The sequence below is a fragment of the Leuresthes tenuis genome, unplaced genomic scaffold, assembly GCF_036924035.1.
Source record: "Leuresthes tenuis unplaced genomic scaffold, fLeuTen1.0.hap1 SCAF_14, whole genome shotgun sequence".
In the NCBI taxonomy this organism is placed as follows: domain Eukaryota; kingdom Metazoa; phylum Chordata; class Actinopteri; order Atheriniformes; family Atherinopsidae; genus Leuresthes; species Leuresthes tenuis.
The window spans coordinates 12346794-12374694 of record NW_027325368.1 but is presented as its reverse complement, the minus strand read 5'-3'; the positions used below and the strand labels follow the sequence as shown (position 1 = coordinate 12374694).

The following is a 27901-nucleotide window of genomic DNA, read 5'->3' as shown; positions in this document are numbered from 1 at the left end:
AGCTTTTTCCCCAAACATTTCTAATGTCAGGCTGGTGAATGTTGTGATGCCACAATGTTTACAGCTACTGAAATCCAGAAGAAGAGTATGGTCAAAACATTTGCAGCAGAGTGAACTCCTCATCACACTCAGAAATGGGTGTTACAGAATCTCACAAGTTATCCCTTGAATGCATTTGTCTGCATGCAGATTCCCTAATTGCCAGAATCTTTAACAAGGCAGACACCTGTTTAATTCCTCACCTGTTAGTGCTGCTGCGCTCTCATTGCGTCCTCAAACACAGGTGCTGCATTTGATTATAGTTTGATAGGAGTTGATGATCATGTCCTTATGAGGGACAAATGTAGGAATCTGAAACAAACTGATCATTTTTCAATCCAGGCAAAGCATTTTAGAAAGGTTGTCATATGGCGAACATACAGTAAGTCACAGCATTCCATTGGTAGTTGAGATTATTGACCACACTGCGCTGAGCTGTAATGATCTGCAAATGAAAGCAAATATTCCAGGAGCTGGACAACAATTTCAAATTGTACCTGTCCTTATCATCCATGAAAACTGTACAGTTATGCGGTGCAGAGACTTTGCACTTTGTGCAGCCCGAGTTTAGATTAGAAGAGTAGTTTTTCTTTTAAAGAAATCCTGTTATTTAAATTTTGATGCCCAGAGTAATCTTACTGGCTATTATGCAGTTGTTTTAGAGGCTGCGGTTATTGGGGCTGTTGAGTTAACTATACAGGATTTGTGTGTAATTGGGATGGAAGGGGAAGAAATATATATAGTTTGATATAATGAAATGCCAGTCAAGTACTAACTGAAGCATAGATACAGCTCATGCACGTTTTAGCACGAAAAATATCTCTCTCTATATAAATTCATATATTTTATTAGACATGCTTACAGTTCTGTTTGTGTTCCGCGCACAGGATTTGTAAAGCAGAGAGCACCGTACAAATGCGCACTTACACCATCTAGTGGTTAATGTTGACGTTGATGAATTATTAAATGAAAACAAAAAGTGATAAAAATGACAAGGAACATTTTTTTCTTTCTTTATTGAGGTGAACAACAAGTGAATCGTCAAGTGAAAGCAAAAATGCACGCGATACATTTGCAGCCTTCATTTGGAGCTGGTGTACTTGGTGACGGCCTTGGTGCCCTCGGACACGGCGTGTTTCGCCAGCTCCCCGGGCAGCAGCAGCCTCACCGCAGTTTGCACCTCTCTGCTGGTGATGGTGGAGCGCTTGTTGTACTGAGCCAGCCGGGACGCTTCTGTGGCAATTCTCTCGAACAGGTCGTTCACGAAAGAGTTCATGATGCTCATGGCTCTACTGGAAATCCCCGTATCCGGATGGACCTGTAGACAGGTAAAGGAGTGTCAGTACTTTTTGCGGACGGGACAAGTGCGACCATAAGTGCTGCGGACTGTTTTTGTCTACCTACCTGTTTCAAAACTTTATAGATGTACATTGCGTAAGTCTCTCTTCTTTTAGCTTTTCTTTTCGCTTTTTTCTCGCTCGAACCCTTCCCCTTCTTTTTGGATAAATCATTAGTCATTTTTGACGCGTCAGATTGCTGTATATGAGTAATTATACCAGGCATTTTCGCCCGTTGGTTAGCAGTTTAAGTAGCACTGCCTTGATTAGTAACTAATTTAGTTCACCTGGTTTCATCTTTCAGACTGAAGCTCCGCATTAAGACGCATTTATTTGAGACCAAAACTATTGACAAAATGACTTTTACGAGCTATGTTTTTAGGAGCAAAGCCGTATTTAATTTCTCTTTCACAAGGTTCTGTCTCATAAGTTGATCTATTATTTTCAGAAAGGTGGATAGTTGCACGTAACAATGGTGTCCACTGGGTGGCAAACTTGTACTGCTTTTAAAAGCCAAGCATATGCAAATGCTAGAATAAACTATAATCCACCTTAATCTTTCATATAGCTCACAGATCATTACTTATGATAATATACTAAACCTCTATGTATTCTCATATGAAATATGTGTCATACAATGCTTTTGAAGTGCTTAGGTTATGTGGTTTCCCTCAGTATTCTAATGCAACTTGGTCTACAAGAAGCCCTGTATTGTTTGTAGGAAGATAAATAAATGCACATTAAGGCTATTCTTATTAGAAATCCTTGGAATTATGAGTATTTTTTCTCTTGTGGAAGGTTTATGTTAATTTTGTGTGTCTCTCTGTGAACAAGTTCATTTTGTACTTACGTTTCCTCTGGATGGCACAGTGGTGCAGCCAGTGGTGCAGCCAGAGCTGCTGCTGGAGCGGTTCAAAGATGCTGGCCAGCTGGAATCTTTCTGTGTAAAGGACATGATAGAGTTCATATTTACATTTTGTAAAAGTCACCTAAAACGGCAAGAGTTGTGGCAGCATGGGGGCGGGGTAATTGTATGAAAATGAAGCCATGATATTTAATTTCTATTTTAGATGTTTTAAATATTTAATTTAATCCTTGTCCACTTTATTTAATTTGTTAATATGCATATTTTTTTTGCTTTTTTTAGGTCTACAACTCATTCCAAAAACGTAGGGATAGAAAAGTGGTAAAAGCTTTACTGCTTTTACCACTTTTCTATTGCTTCTCAGAACACTGTAAAGATCTTCTGGCAATGAAGATGCTCAGCAAGGACGCATTCAGTCAATATTTTTGTCCTATTCTTCCTACAAACAAGTCTTATGGTGTGCAACAATGTGTTGTTGTTGACACAATGTTTAGATAAAAAATGATACTTTGGGGACATTTCAAGTCTGCAGGGAAGTCTGTACCCAGTTTTCCTGTATCTTTGCTTTTGTAATGTGCAGAATGTGGTTTGGATTTTTGGATTTGAAAGAAGTTTAAATAAGCGCTGCCACATGCACTGATACAGAGCCTGGCATTTGGACTTGTTGCTGATAATAGTCTGGATGGTCCTTTTTTGTCACTGGTCCAGAGCACGCAGTATCCACCTCTTCCATAAAAGATCTGGAATACTGATTGGTCTGATCACAATACACATTTCCACTGTGTGATGGTCCATCACAGTTTCTTCTGGTGATGGTTGACATGATTAACATATGGCTTATTTTTTTGCACAGTAAAGTCTTAGATAGGTTGTATCTAAGACTATCTATAGCTAATAATATAATTCTGTTATTGTAACAGATTTATTGTATTGTAATTCTTTGCCCATGTAATTATAGCAACCATTTCTTGAAATGTGGTTGCTGATGCTGTACTGTTTGAATGATCAGAGATCAAACCTGCCCAGCCTAGGATTGGCCTTCTTGTCAGAATATGTTGTTGGCCCGAAATGCAAAAATGAATGTATACTAAGGTGATGAGACAGGTGCTACAGCTTTATCATACAGTACATAAAAGCTATACTGGTTGGTCCTTCCCAAGTTGCCTAGAGGTGTATGTCTCTGTGTGAGTGAACAAACCCCCTCATGAGCTGGGATCAGCTCTGGCAATCCCCTGAAATCAAAAGGGGATGTAGTACTCAATGTATATCAAGTGTCTTTCTTTTATCTGAAACTGTATTTATTTGGCACAATTTTTTTTTGTTTTGATTTTAGGTCTTCTAGCAAAGGTCAAGTTTTAGTTCAGTGTTATTTTTTGGCTCCTCTGCAAAATATATTCTTAAGTATATTCTTAATATCTCATTTTCAGACGCTGTCTATCCAATTTACAAATAACTTCACATTAGTCAGAGCACAGTGGTAGCAGCTGGTAATAGAGATGAGTTCACAGTAGGATTTCTTTCCTGCCCTGCTGATGTTAAAAGCAGAACAAATTTCAGTTTAGATGGTGGTAGTGTGGTGTCTGATTGTGGAAATATGGCTGTTTGTGATGAAACTCTATATCCTGATACAGGTTTTTTCGCCCAAGCAATGAAACAAGATTTTTATGCTGACATGAAGACAAAATATATTTACCTTGTGCTTGCATTTTGTAGATGTTCTTGCTTTATTTGGGCCTCTGTGTGGGATCATCTTTGTCATTTAGTTGCAGATTCTAAAACATGTCAGCATCAGCTGACTTTGACCACACATTTTTTTTTTTAATCTCCAATGGGCCAGTATGTTCCACAAATAGCAATAAGTTATCTTTTTAGAAGAGACAAATACAGATCCTATTAAGATACTTTTCTATTCTGTCTGATCAGTATGCTGGAGGCTACACTATAGCGCTTGTATCAGCAGCTTTCTATCTCTTTGATCGATGAGATCCAAGGCACTGAAACAAACCAAGCTCAATTCCTTCCTATTATCATACCCTCACATTGCTTTAAATAGTAAGGCACTATGTCATACTCATTCATTTACACCATTCCAAAACTTGCCTGAGAGGCGTTGGCTTTAAACAAGCTTCTGAGATCCGATGCATTTTTTGAGATTCATCCATATGAATTATGAAATGTAATATTGTTTTTTGTTTTTCCCTAAATTTCACCAATTGTTCAATTTTCACCACATTTGATTGGTAACTGTACTGAAACCATTTGGTACAGCATATAACTGACTGGCACAGATCTTGCCAAATAGTACTTCAGAACTGAAACACAGAACAAAACGTTTAACACATAAAAAAACAGCACTGAAAACAACAAACGCTGTATTTTTACAATACATTTATTCCGTCATTTTAAAGATGGAATAAAGAGACCATCATTATTATTTGTCACTGAAACTTTAAATGTGGTTTTATATGTATGTGTTTATTTTTTAGTCAGAAATGGCTATGTTTGTGTTAGTGTTAGTTCTCCATGTATTTCATAGTCCTGGGTCCAGGGTCTTGAACCTTTCTCTCCTCTGTTGATTTGTCCTCCACACTTTGTCCTCACTTATGAACCTGTCTATGAAAATATTTATGCAAGGTCATTTTTAGCTGCTGCCAAACACATTTTATGGCAGCCATTGGTTATGAAGGCTGTCTTTTTCCTTTGTTGTCTGGCCGATTTTTGCTGTTTGGATATTTTATTTGTGAAGAAGAAAGGAAGGACGAATAAGAGGTGAATACGTCTGCACATCTGCTGCCTCACTTAGGCTGTCTGTCATTGAAACAGAGGGATGTTTTGTTTATCTTGGCCTTTCACATCAGCATATTGCTCAAGGCTATAGGAGGTGTTCTGTTTATTTTATTTTATTCTCTGTTTTGTAGCTTGATAGAGCAAAACCTCACTCTGTACCATATTCAGACAAAAAGACAAACTATAATCCTAATCTAATGTGAGAATTTGAATGACTATATCAGGCTAAAAGCAACACAGCTTCTGCAGCCAAAGCAAGAAGGAGAGCTGACAAAAGAAAGGGAATGTTGACCATGTGAATGTGTAAGTGAATGAGCTGGTCAGTGTAACTGCCACATTATAGTAGATCTGACAATTCACTTGTGTATTTTAGAATTAATAAACTGCAGTCAAAGGCTAATCTGAATGCATTTAAGTTTCATTCAGATGCAACACTGGTTGTTATAAATACTCTCTGCAAAAGAACATGATTCAATGATTCAAACCAGTAAGCGGGGTTATTGTAAAAGTTGAAGTTCATTTTCTGCCAACTATGTTCTAACATACTAGATAAGAGGGGTTTTAGCAGAGGTTTTGCAGGTATCACTGTCTGGACCCTTAGGCTCATACACTATGAGAAAATGGGAAGGAAATCTGTTCTAATTCATTGATGATTTGAATAATGATAAAAAAATGATTGTCAGTTTGAAATGGTAAAAGTCATCAGGGACAAGCTTCTGTCCTTCCCTTCTGCTAAGATATCTGTCATGACACACTCTTTTTGGTTTCCTTTTGATTTCTTTTTCATTTTCTAAGGGCACTGATTGGTTGGGAAACACTGCATTTAGATGCCATGATCTCTTAACTTAATCTCTAACTTTCTAACTGAGAGACTTTAAATTGAATCCACAGTTACCTTGTTATGCTACAAAATCTGCGTCTTAGCACAGGGAATGCACCATGGTAACTGTCCACCTGACTCTCCCTCCTCTCCTCTCGCTGAGTCTGAGGCTGCTGTGTCTCATACCCATTTCATCACTCATACAATTGGCAATTGTGTAGAATTTTGTCTCTTAATAGATGTCATTTAGATGGTGTTATTAGTGCGCCAGCTGCTGAACGAAGCAGGAGAACCAAGTGCTTTGATGCTAGGAAAGTTATAAATTCCCACACTTATTGTTTAATCACTGCTTATGATTGTGTTATTGTATTTTAATACTAGTACTACCCTGTCTAGTGTAGTACTGCAAATCTGCAGCTCATTCTTTAACTTAATGATATATGTGCTCTTAAATGTCAGCTGCTTTAATGCTGCATTCACTTGCTCACAGGGTAATATGTATTCTGGGGTGCTTGCCAAATCTACATAACTTGGCCTTCACATCGAATGACTTACTGTAATTGCTCCATCTAGTGCTGCATCATATCACTGCAGTTCGCTTGCCATTGGAATTTCTTGCTGACCTGTTGTAATGATGGCACATTACTTAATACCAAACAGCATTTAGAGTTGCATGATGAAAGTGGCAGCAACAATGATTCACTGTTTTCAGGTTCACGTTTCACATCAGGTTAAATGTTTCTTTTCTGCGTCTTGCTGGAACACATTTTATTAAAGCAGTGCAGCAGAGGTAATCGCAGTGTTTGTAGATATGAGGTACATAACTTCTAATCAAAACTATAACAATTGCTCTGATAATCTGGTTCTTTCACCTCCTCCAATCAGGAAGCTTGATTTCACTTAGCTTTTATTTCGCATTTCTGGCAGTGCTAAACATATTAATGTGCAATATTCAAATACATGAAGCTTTTGTGGATAAATACACAATGTAATCTCGATTTCATTATTTCATTTTTGTTTATCTTTTTAAGCTGACATCAGATTGCATTCCTGAACTTCTCACCCCTATTCTACCTTCAAATCTGCTGAACAATTCCTGCCCTCCATCCCACAATCCAACTTGAAAGTAGGAGAAGGTAGGCGTTAGATTTTATCAAGCTAGTTTATGTTCTTATCAACATTATCTTTAGATTGTGCCTTAAATATACACTGACTTGTGTTAACATTCCATGGATGCTTAAAAGATAGATTGGACCTATGCAAAACATGAAACTATAACGTCGGTGTCTACAATGAATAACTTTTAGTATTTGACGAGCACATATAATTTCTTCCTGCACTGTGTTATATAACACATTCAGTATAACCTCCTGAACTTAATAGTGTTAAATCATTATCATAAAAAAACAAAAAGGTCCTGAATGTTTGGTCATTAGCTACATGCCTTTTCAAATATCATCTGCAATTAATTACTGACTTGCTTATATTGATATATTTTATAGTTTTGTACGTTTCATTTATGGAACATAATTGATTGCCTAGAGGTTTTTGAGGCTTGGAAAATTTTCAGAACATTAGCTGATAAAAGTCAGATTCAAAGGCTCCCTTAAAGAGAATGCTCCGCTTTGGAGCGGCTCAAATGCTACCCACCCTTATTAATATTCACTGCACTATGCTGTGCATTCTGCCATCTAGTTGAGAGCAAATTACTGTTGAAAAGACTACTACTTTCATGCTATAATTTGCCACAACCGGCATGCCACTAGTATAAATGTGGAATTATTGTATTGTATTTGCTAATGTTCACACAGGAACATTTATGCAAATGTTTAGAGAGTGGAACTAATTCTGCATGATTGTATTGGGAGTTTTGGGATTACATTTCATCGTTACCTACATGTCTTAGTACTTTTTTTCATTGAAAATGATTAAGTTATGTATATCAGTCTAACATTAATTAAAAACATATTTCAGTAAAAATTATGCATAATTTCTTCTTAATGTTAGTTTTGAAGTAGTGGAGATATTTGATCTCAATTGGATTAGAGTCTGAATTCAAAATTCTAATTGATTAAAAGAAAAAGTGCTTTCTAATGTCTATATGAAAATGATGAAGTGTAATGTGAAGACCAAACTTGCATATTAACATGAGTGTGAAGGTACATAAAATCTACAGTTAATTAAAATCTTGGATGTGAACCTTGGAGTTATGATTTAGATACAGCAGAGAGGACTAAAAAGGAAAAAAAAAGAAAAGAAAAAAATATAGCTTTCTTTTATTTTTTTTTCTCAGTTCTCAGTTCAACATTTTCATTATAACATAAAAAAAAGAAAACACTCAAATGCTGCAATAATAAAACAACATATCCACAATTAAATTGTGCATGGTGTTAGTTCTGGGAGGCAAATAAGTCAATCTCAGCTGACATCTCAGTACATCAGATGATCTCAACACCAGCCCACATCAGCTGATTTCTCAGCCAGTTCCTTTCTAAACAATCAGTTGGCATAGCTTACTCAGAGCTATCTATTTCTGCCACTTTGGCATCCCTACCTTTGCAACCTCCTCTGTAAGCCCACCTCCAGCTTATTTTTTTCTTATTTATGTCTTTTGTCATTGATAACTGCTCTTTTCTATACCTCTGGGTCTTTGTTGCTTCTCTCCCTGCTGCAGACATTCCATATATACTCATGAACAGGTAGTAGGGAGGTCCCAGAACAGTGTCATACTCCTAAATATAAACTGTTTGACTTCAGTTGCACTGATTGAACTTAGATTAACTGTTAAAACCATTTACACAATTTTAGCTTTAAAGACTGCACATGACAATTCTGCCTTTCACCATTTATGTTAACACTCAGCTGGACTCAGATGGGCGTAGGGCTCTGTACATGCTCCAAAGTTCCATTCTTTTGCATCTCCTTGTAAAAGCAGTAAAAAAGTGTATATTGATGCAGTCAAATTCCTAATAAAGATGCCCTCATTCAAATATTTTTCTGTCTCGTTTGACAACACAAAGTTTCATAAAACAAAAAAAGCACATTAAGATTATATGTACAGTTGTTGACACTTCAAATATTTCCAGACTGTCACTCTGCTCTAATGAAATTCTGAATTTATAACTGTCAAGGCCTCAGGACACAAATGCAGGGTCTTTCAAGGCAAAAGTGTTTATTAATAAACAACAGGTTGAGGATCTCCAGGCAGAGCAAACAAAGGGGCTGTGAAAATCCTGAGCACTCTCCTCAATAACTATGGTTGAGGCGAGTGCAGATATGAAAGTTATCAAACCAAAACTTTTATTATTTACATTTATTTACATAAATGATGATATTCCAAATAGAAAGTTTCAAGTCCACAGCTTTGGACCTTCTTCTATTCTGCTCCCGTTCCTTCTACACAGGGACAAAGGCAGTGGTCCAGTTAGATGGCCAAGTTGACCTATTAGCTCAACTCACCTGTAACTCAGTGTAACCGTACTGAGTAAGAGCTTTGAAGCTGCATAGTCAGGCTGCACAACAATCCTGATTACACTTAGACTATTCATTTAATTTGAGTTAAACATGCAGTGCCAAACGTTTTTCTTCCCCTTCGGTTGCCAATCACTTGTTGTTTTTTTTTGTTTTTTTTGAAAGGCTATAATCCTTTCTGTAAATGCAATTCTTTTTTTTTATTTTTTAGCTTTTGGTTCCATATTCCGCAAACTGATAATTGCTAGTTGACATAAAGGCATCAGTAGCTACTAAATTTAATAATTTTTATTCTAAAGTATGTTACCATGAATAGTCCTCTGACAGTAATGTTTGGCTTAGAGGGTGCAACTGAGGAACCAAATCGACTTTATGCAATGGATGAATATTGACATTAATGAGCAAGTTTACATGAGACCAGAAAAAAAAACAGACAAAAAAAACAAGTTACTGTGTTTATTCAAAAACTAGATATTCAAAATGCATGTAAACATATCAGTCAGGCCAAAATTTTACAAAATCAAGATTTTCAAAACCGGACTAATACAACTAGATAATGCGGCTGGAGTTCTATTCACTCAGCATGTTACACTTAGCCAGAATGAAATGAGCCAAGGTGCACTGCGTATGCTCCATCGTTTCATATTTTTGTTCCATATAAGTGTAACACATGCAACCAAATTGTCACATATTTCTTTTATCAGACAGGTAAATGTACCAGAAATTTTGATTGCAAATCAGCCCATTAAGACTACCTGTTAACTCGAGGTCTGTTAAAACATTTCCAGACTGTTGCTCTGCAGTGATAAAATCCTGATTGTATAATAGAGCTTCATCAGACAAAATCACATTTAAAGTAACTGAAAGACATCTTAGCAGTGAAATTATTATACTTACATTTTTGTTAGTCTCTCAGAGGTAATGTTAGGAGTGACAGTATGTCTTCAATTTTTCTCTGGACAAATCAACCACTCAAAGCTTTGGAGATGAGGGTTCCTTAATCTTGCGTTTTTATTGGTGATGTCATTCAGAAAAACACTAAAACTGCTTACACTGAGGGAGCATTCCATACTAACTCTCTTCATCCTTATTATACATGTGTGCAAAGTTACTTTACTATTGTGAAGTACCCGGAGAATTGAGCCAAATCCATACTTGATTTTTCTGTTTCAAGCAGCAAAAAAACCCTCTCAGCGAGAGACTTCATCAGCCACAAACATACTTAAGATATATTAAACCTCCATGAAGGTCTCATCTGCTAAACGGGCACAACATCATTCATCACTGTGTTTGCTTGGATCATTATTCACTGTCAGTCATGACTGTGAATACAAAGGAGTGTAGCTGAATTATATACATTATTAAGATATGTATATATCTTAAGAAAGCGGCAAGCTTTCTGGTAAGCTACACACAATTACAGATTCAAACGTCTCAGTTAGGTCAATGGCATTATGAAATGTGGGCTGAAGTTAGATATATTTGAAATATCCTGATGTTATTAAAGTGCCATAATCCTATTTTAATGTTTATGGTTGAAAGAGAAAGCTGCTGTCTGGTGCTTTTGAATTTGTAATATCTCAATGACAATTCTGGTAGACAAGTGTCTGCAACCCTTGTATTTTCATAGTTAGATTGATAACCTCTATAGTTTCTTCTGGTTTCATGTTACATTTGACCCTTTTTGAAGGTTCTTCAAATGACATCTCAGTAGTATATGACTGTTTGCCATTCTCAGTTTGCAGATTAGATTTTTTCTTGCTTTACATGAAGCTCATCTCTGTGTGCTATTGTTGGTAGGGGTTACTTTGGTCTATTTGCTTGGTTATTAGGGCAGAATATTGATTAGATCCTTAAAGACTGTGGTCATATCCTTGGCAGTTCACCTGTTGTTACGATGATAAGTCATCCCGGGGTAGCCATGAGCAATAATCTTGTTTGTTCCTTGGAGAAATTAAAAGGCCTCCCAGAATGGCATGGTGAACTTCTAACCTCAAATAAAATCACTGATTCCATTACTGGTCAAAGCTCACATGTAGCCACACACCATATCTTAAGAGGGCTTTAGCCAGAGTGTGAAATTCTGCAATATTTTCCCCAGTTTTCAAAGGAAATAACTAAATCAAAGTGTGTAAGATCAAGAACAATACTTTACCTAGGTGTGCAGAAAAATAAATGGATTGATTTTTCTGATTTGGATTAATATGAAAATTCTAAGATATAGATCTATATGAAATACCAATAATCCTACATCATGCATATTTTATTAGTTATGTCAATGCATAATAAACAATTAACCTGTGGTATTGCCTAAGAACAAACATACTGTCAACAAAGGAGCTGCAGGGTAAGATTAGAGAATAATGTGAGTGAAAGTGGTGACCAGATTGAGCGACTTCCCCTTTTGAGTATAGACACACAAGCAAAGCAGCCATTCAGCAGTGGGATGGATCCTGACTACTAAAGAGGAAGAGGGAGAGAGAGGAAGGCTGAAAGAGACTGAGAGAGAGCAAGAAATGGGGGAGTGGTGGAAGAGAGATAGGAGGCGAGAAAGAGTGAAAGGCTCCACATAGCAGAATATAAATCTGTATGTTAACAGGACTAAAACACGGGGGTCTTGAGGCGGCTTTATGGGTGATGCTGGTGGGGGGTGGTCATAAAGCATCAAGAGGTGGTCTTCCCTATTAACAGAGGATCTGTGCAAACAAGGAAGTGGAACCCGTGGAATCTTTGAACGCCGGTTGTCAAGCACAGTGGTGGGCTGGTCGGAGGTCTCTGACCCCCTCATTTTCAATTTTTGGAAGAAAAGAGAAGAGCTAAAGAGACACCAGAGAAAAAGGAAGGTGGCAGCGAGGGACCAGTGAGCCATTTCTCTCTTTATTTCCTTCATTCACAAAACCATTGCACCCCATTATCACAGCGATGTAGAAGCATTCTCTCCGATTGGAGGAGGTAGGGTCCCATTGACTGCCGAGGCTCTCTCCAAAACGCTAGTCCTTTTCATCGCAGTCCCCCTCTCATCTCTCGCTTCAATCCCTACATCTGCTGTTTTTCTCCGTTCTCTCTTTTCTAGTCCCTTGTTGTCTTGTGCCTTTTCATACGAGCCAGGAATCAGGAGGCATTGCGCTTTGGTAGAAGTGGGTGTTTCTGTCATTGTGCTTGGAGCCTCTACAAAGGACAGCTGAGCAGGGAGTGTGAAAGACAGCTTTGGAGATAATAAAACAGCAGCCTGAAAGAAAAGGAGGGGGGACCTGGGACTCCAGGAACCGCTGACAACCAATGGAATGCAAACTGTGATAAAAAGAAAACAGTTACAGACTGACAGCCATTATAAGGTAGCTATTCATTGAGAACATTAAACCTTCTTGAGGGGGAAGAAGAGGCAGTGTGCCAAACCATCACTGCTGTTTAGATTCTGCTGTTCCTGTTGCTAAGCAAAGTCTCTAATCTGAAGTTCTTTGGTAGACAGTACTGAGAATCACTCCACAACCATGAAGGGAAGCTCAGAAGAAAGCATTGAAAGTGTCCGACCCTCCAATCTGCAAGCTTTTGCCAATATATCCACCCTACATGGCATGAGCCACATATTTGCCTATGGGCACATGACATTCCGTCGATTTCTTTGGACTCTCTCATTCCTGGGTTCACTAGGCTTGCTGATGCTGGTCTGCATGGATCGAGTGTCATATTATCTAGAGTATCCTCATGTCACCAAGCTGGACGAAGTGGCAGCAACTAACCTCACCTTCCCAGCAGTTACATTTTGTAACCTTAATGAGTTCCGCTTCTCCAAAATCACTAAAAATGACCTCTATCACGTGGGAGAGCTCCTTGCCCTTCTCAATAATAAGTACCAAATAGCCAACCCTCACTTGGCTGAGCCTGAGGTTTTGGCTGTCCTAAAGGACAAGGCAAACTTCCAGAACTTCAAGCCCAAACTCTTCAACATGTCTGATTTCTATAATCGAACAGGTCATGACATCGGTGACATGCTGCTGCAGTGCACCTTTCGAGGAGAGGATTGCTACCCAGTGAATTTCACCACAGTGAGTAGCCAGGCTGTAATTTTGCACAGTATGTCTGCTGTTCTGTTTCCTGCCACATTTGACAGTCTGCCACTTTCTTTTATGTTCAGATGTGTTTTGACTTATCTTCAATTTGAATTGTGAAATTGATTTGAAATGGATGCCTTACATCGGTGCATTTGCTGTTGTGGTTGTTATTTTTCAAGTTTTGTGAATCCCTTGTAAAGCTTCACTGTCAGTGTTGCTTTGTATACTGAAACTGTGCTTTGGACAAGTAATGCAAAAAAAAATAGAAATCAGGGTAAGGTTCTAAAGTGAAATGCTCCCATTACTTGTTCAGTGATCTCTGAGGACCCCCTGGCTTCCATTAAGGCAGAAAATATTTAGTGAGGTGCCACGTGTGTTTCATAGCATCTTGTGGGGACACTTTTTCCGTAAGGTTTTGCACTACGGTCAGATAGGCAGTTTAAGCATGCACACAAATCTTTCTTTTAGCATCTCTGACAGATTCCTTAGCATCATTGTTTAAATTTTGATGATCAAATCAGGGCCAGTTCATCTGTTGTTTTATCCTTGTGGGTTTTTTCATGCAAATATTCAACAGTGCTGCTCTAAGTTAACTGTTTAACAAATTTACTGCGTAACACCTTTGTTACTTGTTACATAGTTTCAGAGAAGGTGCAATGGTTCTGCTTTGTTACAAATTATTCATAGTCTGCTCTGATACAATCTGGCTTTCGTGTGTAACTCTCTATTCACTGTACAGTATGGTTGAGGTTCACGAAAGTCACAGCCAAAAAATCAGCTGCACATGTCTAATGTTTGAAGTCCTCACTTGCAATTCAAACTTGGATATTGTGAGCTACAAGGTAGGATCTCACTGGACTGAGATTCACATTCTCTGGATACTCGATCAGATTAGGATTAGGAGATTTTTGGGGCTGTGTTAATGCTTTGAGGTCTTTGTTGTGTTCCTCAAGTTGTTCCTGAGAGGGCTCGGCATTGTGGCGGGGCGCATTGTCCTGTTGAGGTGAGGCAGCCTCCATCAGGAGTCTATCTGCAACGGTTTAGGCAGGCGGAATATGTCAAAGTGACATCCAATTAAATGCAGAACATTTCCCAGCAGAAAATTTCACTCTAATGAGATGATCAATGTTCTTCACTTAACCTTTGCATGGTTCAAATGATGTTGCTGATCGATGCATGTTATTAGTAAATCCTTTGATATGAAGATATACTAACAGAGTACAAAAGCCATTCATGATGATAGATAACTAAAAAGGAATTTGTAGATGCACAAACTTGGTCTATTAAACTCTGAGGACTGACTCTGAGGCGTACATGTATATATGTTTATATGTTGCATCAGGACTTACCAACTTAAAAGTAAAGGACTGTTAGTCAAAGTAGTGATCGGGGTGATGTGAAATAATGCATCTTTAAAGACATGAACACACAAGTACTGCAGCCATGTCATACGATAACTGTTAAATATGGTTGTGAAAGTGCCACATAAATGAGGTGTGTATACAGGGCCACCCATTTTTCATGGGTTGTGGGGGGCCGGGGAGCCTATCCCAGCTGTCATTAGGAAGAGGCAGGCTACACTGGACCGTTGCATGGCCAACACAAAGACAAACGAGACAAACAACCATGTACACTTGCTTCTTTGGTCAATTACTAATTGTCAATTAAGCTAACGTGCATCTTTTTGGACTGTGGGAGGAAGCGGGAGTACCCAGAGAGAACTCATGCATTCATGGATAGAACATGCAAACCACATACAGAAAGGTCCTAGCCAGGAACCTTCTTGCAGTAAGTCAACACTGCTAATTACCACATGACCATGCAGTTTGAACCCTTTCTTTCATTTTGTTTTGCTCTAAAAGTTTTTAACATAATACGACAGTTTTATGTTTTCCAATTTTTGTGTTACCTAATGCTATAATGAAAGATTGAGATGAATGAGTCAGTGAAATTACTAGTGCCTCATTTTATTTGCGTGTAAGATGCAAAAGCAAAAGTAAATTAAATAAAATACTTCTATGTTCGACCAAGACTGTGTCAGCAGAGTTCTTCCTACCATGTACACATCAGCTGTTTGAAGGCGACCATCCCATATAAACCTCACTGCAACCTACACAACCCAAATAGTTAATTTTTGGTTGATGAATATGTCAACCATCCAATGAGTTATGCTTGTTTTGGTGATTTTTATTTTATTTTTTTTTGACTGAACTGTTGTAAATGTCCTCAACAAAAGATTGTGTTTCCAACATTTGCTTGTTTGTTGCATGTAAACCTACCTATTACATAAAACAATGTTCCCCTCTATTGGATTATTTGCCATAATTTTAGACAATTTCCATTCAGAATTACTATAAACATGTCGTGGCAATGTCATGAGAACAAATTCTGAGGAACAAAAATCATGCCCTTAGGCCCAGGACATGTGGTTCTTACCACTTTCAGTTATTCTCTCCAAATTAGTATATTCTCCAACCTTGATTCTTATGCAGGAATTCCATTCATAGCGAAAGACAAAACACAATCAACACAATCTGTTTGATTTAAAAATCTGCCTCAAGTTAAATTAATAACAATGCGCATAGATGTTTTTTTTTTTTAAGAAAGAAACCTATGCCACTAGGTATTTATTGACTTGCCGTGACTCCTGAAGATCTATATCTAAGACTCTGTAAATTGCACCTCAGTTGATGATAGATTGCAGTGTATGATCATAAGGTTGATTATCGTAATCAGATGGTGTGGATGGAGCTTCCTTCTTAAGCCTCGACAGGTCATGACGAGTCCCTCTTGGCGACATGTCTGCTCATTTTTGTAGAGTGTAAAATCAGTATTCATTATCACATTTTGCTGAAGCTCAGTCTTTAAGATGAAAGTCATCTTTCATCTTATATAGATGACAGTAGGGTGCCAAGGGATAAAACATAGTTACAGCTGAGACTGACACAGTGTGACTTGTAGATCTATTCACGGATGAAAACAGTTTTCAGGCAGCGCTCTTTAACATTTAGAGGCTATTTATTTTGCTTTAAAGGTTCTATGACAAGCTTTTCCATATTTTCTGGCTTGTCTTCAGTGTGAAATGATGTATTATGGCCCCAAAAGGCACCCAAAGCTAAAAAATGTATTAGTATTAGTATTTTTATGCAGAAGAAACCCGTTATATCTAGTAGTCTGAAACTCTCTCTCATGAGACAATTTTTTTCACTTGCATGTCGCAGTGAATAAAAGTTGGGAATTTCTTTAATGGTGAAATTCTCTAGGCAGTGCATGCCTATCGGAGCTAGAGCGTGCACTTTATTCACCGTGAGCATTTTAAAAGCTTATAAGAAGTTATCACGCTGCAAGGAAAGAGTGAGCGCTAGCACTTCTCAGAGTGCAATACTTTGTTTTGTCTCCAAGAAAATGTGTTTTTCGTTGTGAGGACAAGTTGATCTTCTGTGGCTTCCCCAAATACCCTGCAATCTGGAATTAGAAGATGTGGTTTGTTTTTCCTGGCCAGCAACACACTCGATAAAAGTCGATTTGGTCACTACGCTTTGCGGAGTACAATTTTATTAACAAGACCCAATATGCTGGCTTTGATGGGAGACTAAAGGTAAAAGCCGAAGTTGTTCAAACACTAAAAGGGCACAAGTCTGAACCACAAGCAATGAGTGAACCTTTTCAATGTCTCAAATGTCTGTATTGGGCTGGCATTAAGCATATGAAGAGATTATTGTACAAACAGAGTTACAATGAGTGAAAGACAGCTAAGGTGGCTGATGGGTCTTTCTGCTCATAAATTTGTACACTAGACAATTGAACATTATTTCTCAAAGTTTTTTCTTGTTTATGTGTTCTTGTAACTTCCTTGTTGGCAACTTTAGAGGGTGTATGTTGAGGTGCAAGTCATCCTCTGCCTCTCCCCCATGACAAACCTTCGACCAATCAGAAGACACTTTAGCCAGGTCCAATTATGACCTAAGGCTTTGTTTAAAATGGCCCCTCTAAACATAAAGGTGTTCTGGAAAACTTGAAAATGATCCAAGAACATCTTTAACTTTTCAGCTCCTTGAAACATGCAAAAGGAAAAAAAAATTGCAAGCTTAAATCTTCATTTTTTTTGTAAATAATTGACTTTATTAATTTACGTGGAGATGTAACACCAGTCTTTGATGTGTTGTTTGGCGATGATGGTGGAGATCTATGTCAGTTAACACATTGGTTCAAAATCTCCCACAAGTTTCATACTTGACTTAGATCTGGTGACTGCAGAGGACTGTACACAAAGGCAGACACAGGGGTAAGTCTACAGTCAGGGGCACAGCAGCAGACACTGCTACATGAAGGCTAATGTACGGTGAGCCAGTTACAACACAAAGCTGCTTCCAAAGAACCAGAATTTAAAGTGGTAAAATATCCAACATTCCAAGCAAACCACTGTGTGAACTTGCTTTTCTGTTCAGTGGGCCTGTGGACTGATAAAGCTATCCTCAGATTTCAGCTAGCCATAGCAAGTAGTCTTGAAATCGTGTCTTAAAACCCATTAGATTTTATTCAAGCAAAAGTAAATGAATATTAAAAAAATCCAGACTGAGATGAGCCACTGGCTGATATTTTATTATTACTTACTAAATCAAGTATCAAGTATCTTGTCCTTTATAAGAGAGTTTGACGGGATTTGAAATATGCAAAGGGTCAGGGGAATCTTTGAATCAGTGTAATGTTCTGGTTTCTTAAAAGGCAAGCAAACATGTTAAAAGTAATTACTTTTATGGCCAAACATCAACACAAGTAATTTATCACAAGTAATTTAACACAGACTGTAAAACATAGTCGCTCAAGAAATATATCACCAGCAAATAGATGTATTTTGCTAAACAAGTTACCCATCAGCTTATGTGAGGACAGATTTATAGCAATGAAGTCTAAGTGAACAGGATTTACATGCAACAGTGTGAGCACATCTTCCTGAAAATGATGCTGATGCAGACAGAGACACTGGTATCTGTGGTCCGAGAAGAGCTGTGTCACCACTGGGACATTATTTAGAGCTTCAGCCGTTCCACTGTTCTCTCTTCAGAATCATCTATTTTGCCACCAGACCCACGTGACTGCACTTTTACATTAAAACATCACCTGTGTTGCTTGTTTTTTGTAAATTATAGGAGGGAGTGAGAAAGATGCAGAAAGAGGGATGTATGAGTTGTTGTCAAATTTCAGTATTTATGAGAAAAAGAAGAGTGGTCACAGACTGGCAGTTTTTTTTTCTTTTCTTTATCTGCAGTGAGATCATTTGCAAGTACCAAACCAGATCTGGAAGTAAATGTGTGATGCTTTGCAATCCCTACATTGGAGGATGTAACTTAAGAGTTCACAGTAGAGTAGTTTCTTAGTTTCTCTTGAAAATTACCACAGGCAGTTTGGTAATGCGTATATGCAGGTATGAGGCATACAGTATACGCACCACTGAGCAGGGGGATTTACTGTTTACCAATCTAAAAATAACCATATAAATCATCTATGTCCATCTTCTTGAGCAAAGCTGCAGCCAGTCATGTTATTTTTCTTGTAGTATACGGTGTTGACTGCCAATATTGTGCTTTTGTACCATAAGCTTAGCCTTCAAGGTGGAGTCTGCTCCCAGGCACTGTCTTGAGGATGAATTTGATCATTAAAAGGCACAAACCTTGTAAGCTTAATGGAAAGTTATAAAACAAGAATAACAGGCCAGTCGTGCACATACACAACTACAAAAATCAATCGGGCAGTATGACCACCCACAGAGACACCATTATAGCTCTGACTGCAGGTGAATAACCATCAATGGACCTCTGTGACCCAAGCTTGACTCACTCTTGAAAAGTTTTACATCGCTCTTGCAGCAGCAGAGTACTATAAAAAATAGATATAAATTATGATGATTATTATGATTTTCTTCTTTCTCATTAAGTATTTTTGGGATGTAGACGTAAACCAACAGCTCCACCTATTTAAAGGTGCAATTTTGTAATTGCAATTTGCAGAATTAGTTCTGGTAACAGGTGTTGCTGTCATTTCCGTTAAATAGCCCTGGCACATTGAAGCCACTGATTCATGAAAAGGACTGGTCTGGAGACCCTGGAGCTGCTTGTGCAAAGAAGAAAGTCCATGAACATAATTGACAGTACTGCCCATCTTCTACTAAACAAAGTGATGAAACAACAAAGTTTGCACTGTCAAAGACCAGAATCAAAGGAATAATGTCTAAACCAGACTTAGAAAGACTAATCCATGCGTTTGTCTCCAGCAGGTTAGACTACTGTAACGGTCTGCTCACTGGGTTCTCTAAACGAGCTGTGAGGCAGCTGCAGTACATCCAGAATGATGCTGCTCGAGTCCTGACTAGAACCAGGAAATACGACCATATTAGGCCAGTGCTTAGGTCTCTGCACTGGCTTCCTGTCGCTCAGAGAATAGAAGCTCTGCTTGTGTACAAGTCTCTTCATGGTCTAGTGCTAAAGTACATCTCTGACATGTTAGAGCCATATGACCCAACTCGGCCTCTGAGAACCTCAGGGAGGGGTCTCCTGCTGGTCAGGACTAAACAAGGTGAGGTTGCGTTTCAGTTTTACTCTCCTAAAATCTAGAAGAATGATCAACTGTCAGAATCTTCCAGAAGATGTGAGACAGGCCTCAACTCTGACAATGTTTAAATCCAGGCTGAAAACTGTTCTCTTTAGCTGTACATACTGACAAGTGAGTGTTTTATCTTCGCTTTTAATTTGAATAATTAGGGATTATTTTTATATTTTATGGAATGATTTTATTTGCCTTTCTGTGATTTTATGTAGCTGTGAAGCACTTTGAATTGCCTTGTGTACGAATTGTGTTCTACAAATAAACTTGCCTTGCCTTCCTTGCGGTAGTAATGGACAAACACAATGACTTCTTCTAATTGGTAAAATAATATACTTTAATAATTACAATAATGATGAAAAACAATCTGAAATATTGGAATTTGACTTTGGGAGTGATAAATATATTTTTAACAGTGATTTCAGTTTTTCATTTAATGTCATTTAATGTCTTATTGTCTTTAAGGCTGCCTAAAGTAAATCATTGTAGAAGACACTGATAGACTGTGGTACAGAATAGAAATGATCTCTTGCTGTGGACACCAGGCCTGCAGTCCAAAACACTGTTGATCTGGGGAAGGATTACTGAAATCCAAGAAATATTGGTGTAGCATCAATGGTCTATGCTAAGGCTAAACACAAACTGGCCTGATTGTTACCCCATCTGATGGTAATTATTTAATTGTGTTAATTGGCAGGTTTGAACTGTTCAGCCAGTTTTTGTTGATTCTCTTAATATAAAATGGCTTTTCTTGTTTGCATTCCAGTTGGGGTATCATCAGTGCGCATGATCTCCACCTAAAAGTGCTTTTTGTCAAAGTCAAAATCCCCAGATACCAGTGCACCTTACAGCCAACTTCCTCTACAACTGAATTACAAGTCTGCTTTTTCTGCTATTTTCCTTATTATTACTGTTATACTTATTATTACTGTTATATTACCATATACTGTCTTCTATCAGTCAAAGTGTTTGGTTAAATAGAGAAAAAATGTGTTAACATGAAAACAAGCTTATTATTCTTTAATCATCAGTCGAAAGTAATACAATTAGAGTAAATATCATATAGCCATGGCCTTTGCATTTATTTATACTGCTTTGTTGTGGCAGGTGTTAAGAGGTCAGAGCCTTGATCACCTCCAGCACCACATTTCAAACGTCTGCTCTGTAAGAACTTTGCACTGTAGAAATCCCAGTGTAGACTACTGACTTTGAACTTCTGTCTCAAGGCAACATTTTCATTTGTTACAAAATTGCATTAAACAGGACAATTCAAGACTGTATTCAGAAAAAAATGGATCTTGACACAAAGAAACCTTGCTTACCACATGTCCATTGGTAAGTAGGGTAATAAATATCCCCCTGGAGAATCACCATTACATTAGTGTGCACCATTACCTCCGTCAATATAGATTTTTCTGCAAAGGCCAGTTATTCATTTCACCTTTGTTTGTGTATGGGTCAGTTTTAAACGATTGGTTTCTGACGTGTTCAGGCAACATATCATATAAACCACTTTTTTTACCTGACTATGACTATGGAAGCAGATAACAAATATTATATTGCTAATTGCTTATGTTTGAGAAATCGTTCTACCAATCACCAACTCTGAGAAACCCAAAAGTTGGAAAACTGGATTGTTTTCTTAAATTTGTTACATAAAAATCAGGAAAATGCTCTACCATGATATTGGCTTCCTACTTGATTTTCATTGGGGATGGTTTTTTAATATACCTGATTTAGCGTAATCGAGGCACTGTCTATGAACACCAAAACCTAAGGTATAAATGGCTCTTACTTAACTCTTCCTTTCTGTTAGGACTTGACAAGACCAGCGTCTGCCAAATGCATAAACATAAACTATATATATTAGGATTTTAGTATTTTCCAATACAACTACGTGGTGTATAGTAGCACCAGTGCTAAATGAAATTTAAATTTCAGTATTTCAGATGAGTGAGGAAGATCCCAGTGTCAGGTCAACTCTTGAAGGTACATGTCGCTCCAGTATATTTGCAAATGGTAAAGAGCCCGTTTGCTCAAGATTGTGGATGTTTTAAATTTGTGATCCATGTGACCTCATGTCACTTCATGAAATACTTGGTCCAACTATCTTTTGTCATTCTGTAGAGGACAGCATTTATACTACAAGCAAAGGTAAATCTTGTTTCATGTTCATATTCATGTTTGCCAGTGCAGAACAACCATCTGACAGAAGATGAGGCTGCTCTTTCAATAGAGGAACTTGTAAATGTTTGGTGTTGCATGCGCTCAATGAGCATTTTGCACCTTGTGTCTGCATGAGTGCTTTTTTCCATTAACATGTAGCAACACAATGAGGCAGGACAAATGAATATGTCTCTGTATAGATTGATTCTGCTTCCTACACATAATGAATGATCATTAATTCCTACCAAATTTTGCCCAGAGTTGAAAACAGGCATCTCCTTTAGTCCCTAACATTTTAGTTCATGAAACCACTAATCACGTAGACAGAACTGTTCTAGAAATCATTACTGCTGTCATTACCTTGATTGTGACCTGTGTCATAAATAGGGCTGCAGTGCTTTACTCATTTACATTCACAGGCTGTTGTGGTTTATGTTCTCCAAGACTGGATTACTAACGGTCTAATTGCCATTTCTATATATACTGAGTTTGTTTCTGCAAAACTACATGTTTTCATTTGCACAGGTCTTCCAGGAATAAAACTGTTTAGAGAATATGTTGTTGTTACAATGAAAAAGTTGTTATTATGTTCTGTTTTTGCTTTGATATGAAATAGCTTGGAGTCTTGAATTACTGCTCTTAATGAAATTAATCTTAGTGAGATTGCTATGTGCCTTTGAGTTTTTACAGTGGCTCCCTATTTCCCTCATGAAATGCACTTAGTTAGCTTTTGGTATATGCTGTAATGTGCTCTGTCATAATTTGTCCCTTTCATTTGTCATGGAACAGCTATGGCCGATTGTATTAATTTTTTTAATGTGTTAATTTATGGTGAATGCTAAATCCAGAATTGTCTCCTCTTGTCAGGATTTCACTCTGGTGTCACTATTATGTGAAATATTTTTATTACTACAGCATATTGCACCATCGTTCGCTTTTGAGTAAGTCAGCTAAAATGTGTTAGGTAGTATGTGGTAGATCAGTGACCTTTAAACACAACAGTATTTGAGGAGATCCAATCTTTCTCTGCCATGGCCAGAAAGCGAGACATCACAAACAGGCTTTGCTGCTAGTTTGCTTCAATGCACTGATACAGACTGTGTTCGGAGAACAGGATGCAGTCACAGATATAACACTGTTGCATGATATGAAAGCTTACTGTCAACAGCCAGACAGAAGGTCACACCTCTGCTGTGGGAGTAACAGTCTACTCCAGCATTCCTTAGCCTTGTTTCTCTTCTTGCAACCATCTGACATCTGAACTATGATGTTGCACACTGATGCATCTTTACGTCTGACTATATTTTATACAGCCCCATTCATCCAATAAGGGCATGATCCTCTCTAAAATATACAGCTGAAACCAAAGACTATGCGTGAAATAGCCACTCTCCAAATTGAAGCCCCTTTGGAAGTGTTTTCAGCAGAACTTGGTAACCTTGAGAAGAGGGAACTTGACACTTCTAATAAATACACCTCGAAGGTTCGTCCTTGTCTCTCTCTGCTCGTCTAGTTTCTCATCTCTTTTCACCTGTCGAGCTAACTGGGATTATGTGGGGGTGATACAGGCTTGATCATGGTTGGTTTAATTCAAGAGAGGGTTTTTTTGCAAATCTCAGTCGAAGCATATTATTGAACACATTTTCCACCACAACTCAGCCATATCTACAGTAGTGACAGCATCCTTGGTCAGATTTTTTGCTAAGGACTTACAACCATATAAGTGTGGTTGAGATTGACAGCTTTGTTGACATGATACTGTACATACAGCGGAGCTGTGGTAAATAATGCCAAAATGACTGCATTTCTTAGACAGTTGTGTAGCTGATTTCCTGTGCTATGAAGTACCAAAAATTATTGTAAATCACTACTTTTATGAATTATTCAATTGACAGTCGCTAACTAATACTGCATTTAAAGAAGTGAAATATAGATTATAGATTAGAAAAACTAAATCTATGTATTACATGAAAAAAAATTTAAGAATGGTATAGGACTGCATCAAATCATGTTACATTACAATAAACCAAAAATGATTGAAAAAAATCTATCTACCCTTAATTGAGTTGCACTCAATATATTCAGATTTCGTTTGAATAATTTTGTTAGGGAGATATCGACGGGTTTCTTGTTCACAAACATTACTGGATATGGAAACATCGGAGGACTGTAATAATCTTTTTGTTAAACATACATTTAATTGTTTGTACATTTTTGTTGGCCTGATATTTAAATAACTCAATCATAAATGTTATTTCATTATTCAGAGTTTTCATATAGACGTGTCTAAAATCTAAGCTGCAATGTTTTAACCTCACATATATGGTTTTTTGACACTGGTTGTGTTTCTGCTCCTTATTTGACCATATCAACAGCATGATAGCAACATTAGTTTTGCTAGGCTCAATAAATAATCATCTTCACAACAAGGTATACTTCACAATCTGTAACATTTAGGGGAAATGTTATCAGCAGTACAAGACAATATAAACCACTTATCGTCACGAACAGTGTTGTGATCTCACAATTTGTCAGCATATTTAATTCGAGATTCCTTTATTGTCGTTATATATAGTATAGTGAAAGTTTTGGCAGTCCATGATGGAGGATTTATTATTCTAAATGGCGCACTACAAGCTAAGGGTGCAATCAGTTACAGCTACTGTCCCAGACTGAGCTTGCAGTCACATGTTTAAGGCCACATGTTGAAGAGTACTTCACTGAAAATGTCATGAAGTATTTTCACAAATCTTATATATTTGTATTCTCAAATCAACATATTGTCTCATTTTGAGTTTTGTTTTTTCTTGCTTTCAGGTTTTAGGTTAATTTCTGGTCATGTTTTTTCCCCTATCACGTTAGTTTCACTCAAGTCACCTGTTTTTGTTCACAGCTGCACTCCATCACCAATCACCTCCCCTTAGTATTTAGTTTCCAGATTCCCCCAGTTTCAATGCAGAATCCTCACCTCACTTTCCATGGTTCTTGCTCACGTTTTGTCAGGTCAGGTTTTGCCTTATAGTTTCATACTCATCGTCTGTTATTCACAGTTTAGCGTTTATTGATATCCGGCTCAGTCACGCTTTTTGTTCTTGCCCTTTGTTTTTGTACTAAATCTAAGTGTTGCTTGAAAGTTCTGCATCTGGGTCCTCCCTTCCACACCACGCTCCTGACACATATTATCTGTGCAGTTTTCAGAGATGCTGCAAATTTTATGAGATCAAAGTATTTCATTGTGGGACACAAAGTGAGCACTGGAGAGTCTTTGGGGCTTTTACTGACCAGGCACTGCAATCTTCTTCTGCTCTTGGCAAAGGGCTGTGATCTCCTTGGAATTTGTTTTGCCAATTTCCATCAATTCTTTTTGGCAATCGGCAAAGTTAACTGCCTTGTCATGTCTGTTTAAGCTCTACCAAGCAAACCAGATTGAGCACTGCTCTCTGCCCCCTAGTTGCACACTCACCTCTGTGATGACATTGCACTGAAGCCCTTCTGCATACATCTCTAATATTAAGTCTCAAACATACTTTGTCCAACGAGGTTCCAACAAAAAATCTTTATGTCCACCTTATTTCAAATATTTTTTTTTTCTTGTAGATCTGAATAACACAAAGCTACTCAAGGTTTTAGATTGTCAAGTCTCAAACAGCTCATAGACATCATGCTGACTACATTAATTTATATGCAATCTTTGGCTGAAAGTAAAATGTACTTTCAGGCACTCATTATTTTCCTGGTAAATGAATTAACTGTTTTGGGCCACAAATTGTAAGAAAATATTCAAAACAAAATTCAATACTTCTATTCAGAATGCTTGTCTTTTCCCTTAAGCATTTTATACCACAAAGATATTTTTTTAGTGTCATAAAGGACTTAGAAATATTTGGTAAGAGTTGCATAAGTCACAATATTGATAAATTGATTAATTCCCCAATAAAATTCTTTAAAAATAAAGAGTTGAAGCATGTAGACTGAATTATTCAACCAGATGTGACCATTGTCTAAAACTTATTCTGTCATTATCCAGCAAAGCTTTCCTACTTTTTTTTATATGTTTCTTTGTGTGTGTGTGTGTGTGTGTGTGTGTGTCTATCCTGGCAAGTCAAATATTTCAAAGGATGTAGCCAAAGGGAACATTGTTACATTGACAGGGGAGTACAGTGACTGCTCTTTGAACAATCTTTTAATCATAACTAGTTTTGACTTCCTTTTCTGGGCCCAGCCAAGGCCTCATTAGACAAGTTAAGTGATTCTCCCCTTCATCCTATATATACACCATTGTTTCTGCTGAAGTCCACTGTAAGAAGCAATTTCATATCTCAGATTTACTTTTTATTATGTAAGACTGCTAATGTGCAAACACTCAGTTGTATGGTAAATTTTCTTGACATATGCCAGCCAAAAATGAGTAGAGAAATCAATACCAATTAAGTCCATGTTTCGCTTTTTGTACCTCAAATGACTAATGCTATCAGCAGTTCCGATCCACCCACATGTATGAAAAACCAATATTTCTGTTTTTTTCTCATTCGATTCAAGCATAGGTAAACCAGCTTTGTTAGACTTCAAATATCTGATAATTAGCTATTTAAATGAATCAAAACTTGATGCACTGACTTATGATTAATGCTTTTCTCATCTCAGTGTCGACTGAACACAATCAAGCACTTTGCTACCCTGGGCCAGTCGGTTTCCATGGCAGTCATTTATGAGGCATGCTTATTTTCTGTGCTGTTATCCTTAATTGCATTACTACATTCAGCGCAATTACCAGACTAGAACCCAACATTTTCAATGTCTTCCTGTCCCTTAAACCTACCTCAGCTTTAAATGTCCAGTTGATGAACAACCAGAAACTAGCATAGTGTCTGTGTAGTTGAAAAAAATCCAGCTGATTGCTTGATGGAATTCTGTGCAGCTCTTCTGCATATGTGCCTCTTCTTTATCTTGTGTAATGTACAACTTGTGGCTATGTGGTTATGTTTGACCAATTGTAAATGAGTTGCATTTTGATTCTCAGTTATTCAAATTTTATATGACAGGAAAACACAGCTCCTGAAACAGACATTAGAGGTTGCTATTTTTACATTTTGCTTTTAATATAATAATACTGACAGTTCTAATAAAAAAGTTTCCCTTGTTTGGTGATTCATCTACAGAATCAGAACAGTAGCAAGTTCCTGTTTAGCAGTCTCCTCAGACTCATTATGGCTGTGGAACTGGAGGATATAAAATAATTGTCTCACGTGGGACGTGCTTGTCACCAAAAATAGATTTTTGGGAAATAAACACCTTAACTTGTTTTGTTTTGTTAAGGTGCTGGATTATTTCTTCGTGGACATTGAAATGCTAAGTGTATATTCAGGGGGTCAACCCTTTAGAAGAGCTAAATTGACTGTCATGGGTATCCTAACATGACTCAGTCTGACTTCATAATGGCTGAATTCAGAATTACCCTGGCTTTTATTTATTTTCAGGTTTGACTGGAAGCCTTCATGCTACCTGCAGTTTATAATGGAGGGCAGCCAAAGGTTGGCATTGTGTTGTTACATAGCACACCCAGAAATGCACACTAGGTGTTGTGAAACTCTCTCAGCTTCTGCTAATAATCAAGAAAGTGACCTGAAATAGACGATGTCTGTAACAGAGTGCTACACTTTAGATTTGCTGTGGTTTCAACAATGGCTTTATAAATGAAGATCAAGTCTCCAACCATGGGAGTTGCAGGGGTTATGGAAAGGACAAATTGACAGAACTGCAAACA

General features: G+C 37.7%; 2 protein-coding genes across 2 annotated transcripts in view; one reads left to right on the top strand and one right to left on the bottom strand.

Moving 5' to 3' along the window:
• Positions 1-1120: 1120 nt before the first annotated feature.
• Positions 1121-1557, bottom strand: h2bk1 (H2B.K variant histone 1). Its single transcript, XM_072363733.1, has 2 exons — positions 1444-1557; positions 1121-1357 (listed from the first exon to the last, which is right to left on the bottom strand). The coding sequence occupies exons 1-2, from the start codon at positions 1555-1557 to the stop codon at positions 1121-1123; spliced, it is 351 nt and encodes a 116-aa protein (XP_072219834.1).
• A 10241-nt stretch (positions 1558-11798) lies between these two features.
• Positions 11799-27901, top strand: part of asic1c (acid-sensing (proton-gated) ion channel 1c) — an 89142-nt gene continuing 73039 nt past the window's right edge. Inside the window, exon 1 of the mRNA XM_072362955.1 lies at positions 11799-13365. Within this exon, the coding sequence (XP_072219056.1) occupies positions 12811-13365 (555 nt within the window). The 5' untranslated portion in view covers positions 11799-12810. The remainder of the gene's footprint in view (positions 13366-27901) is intronic.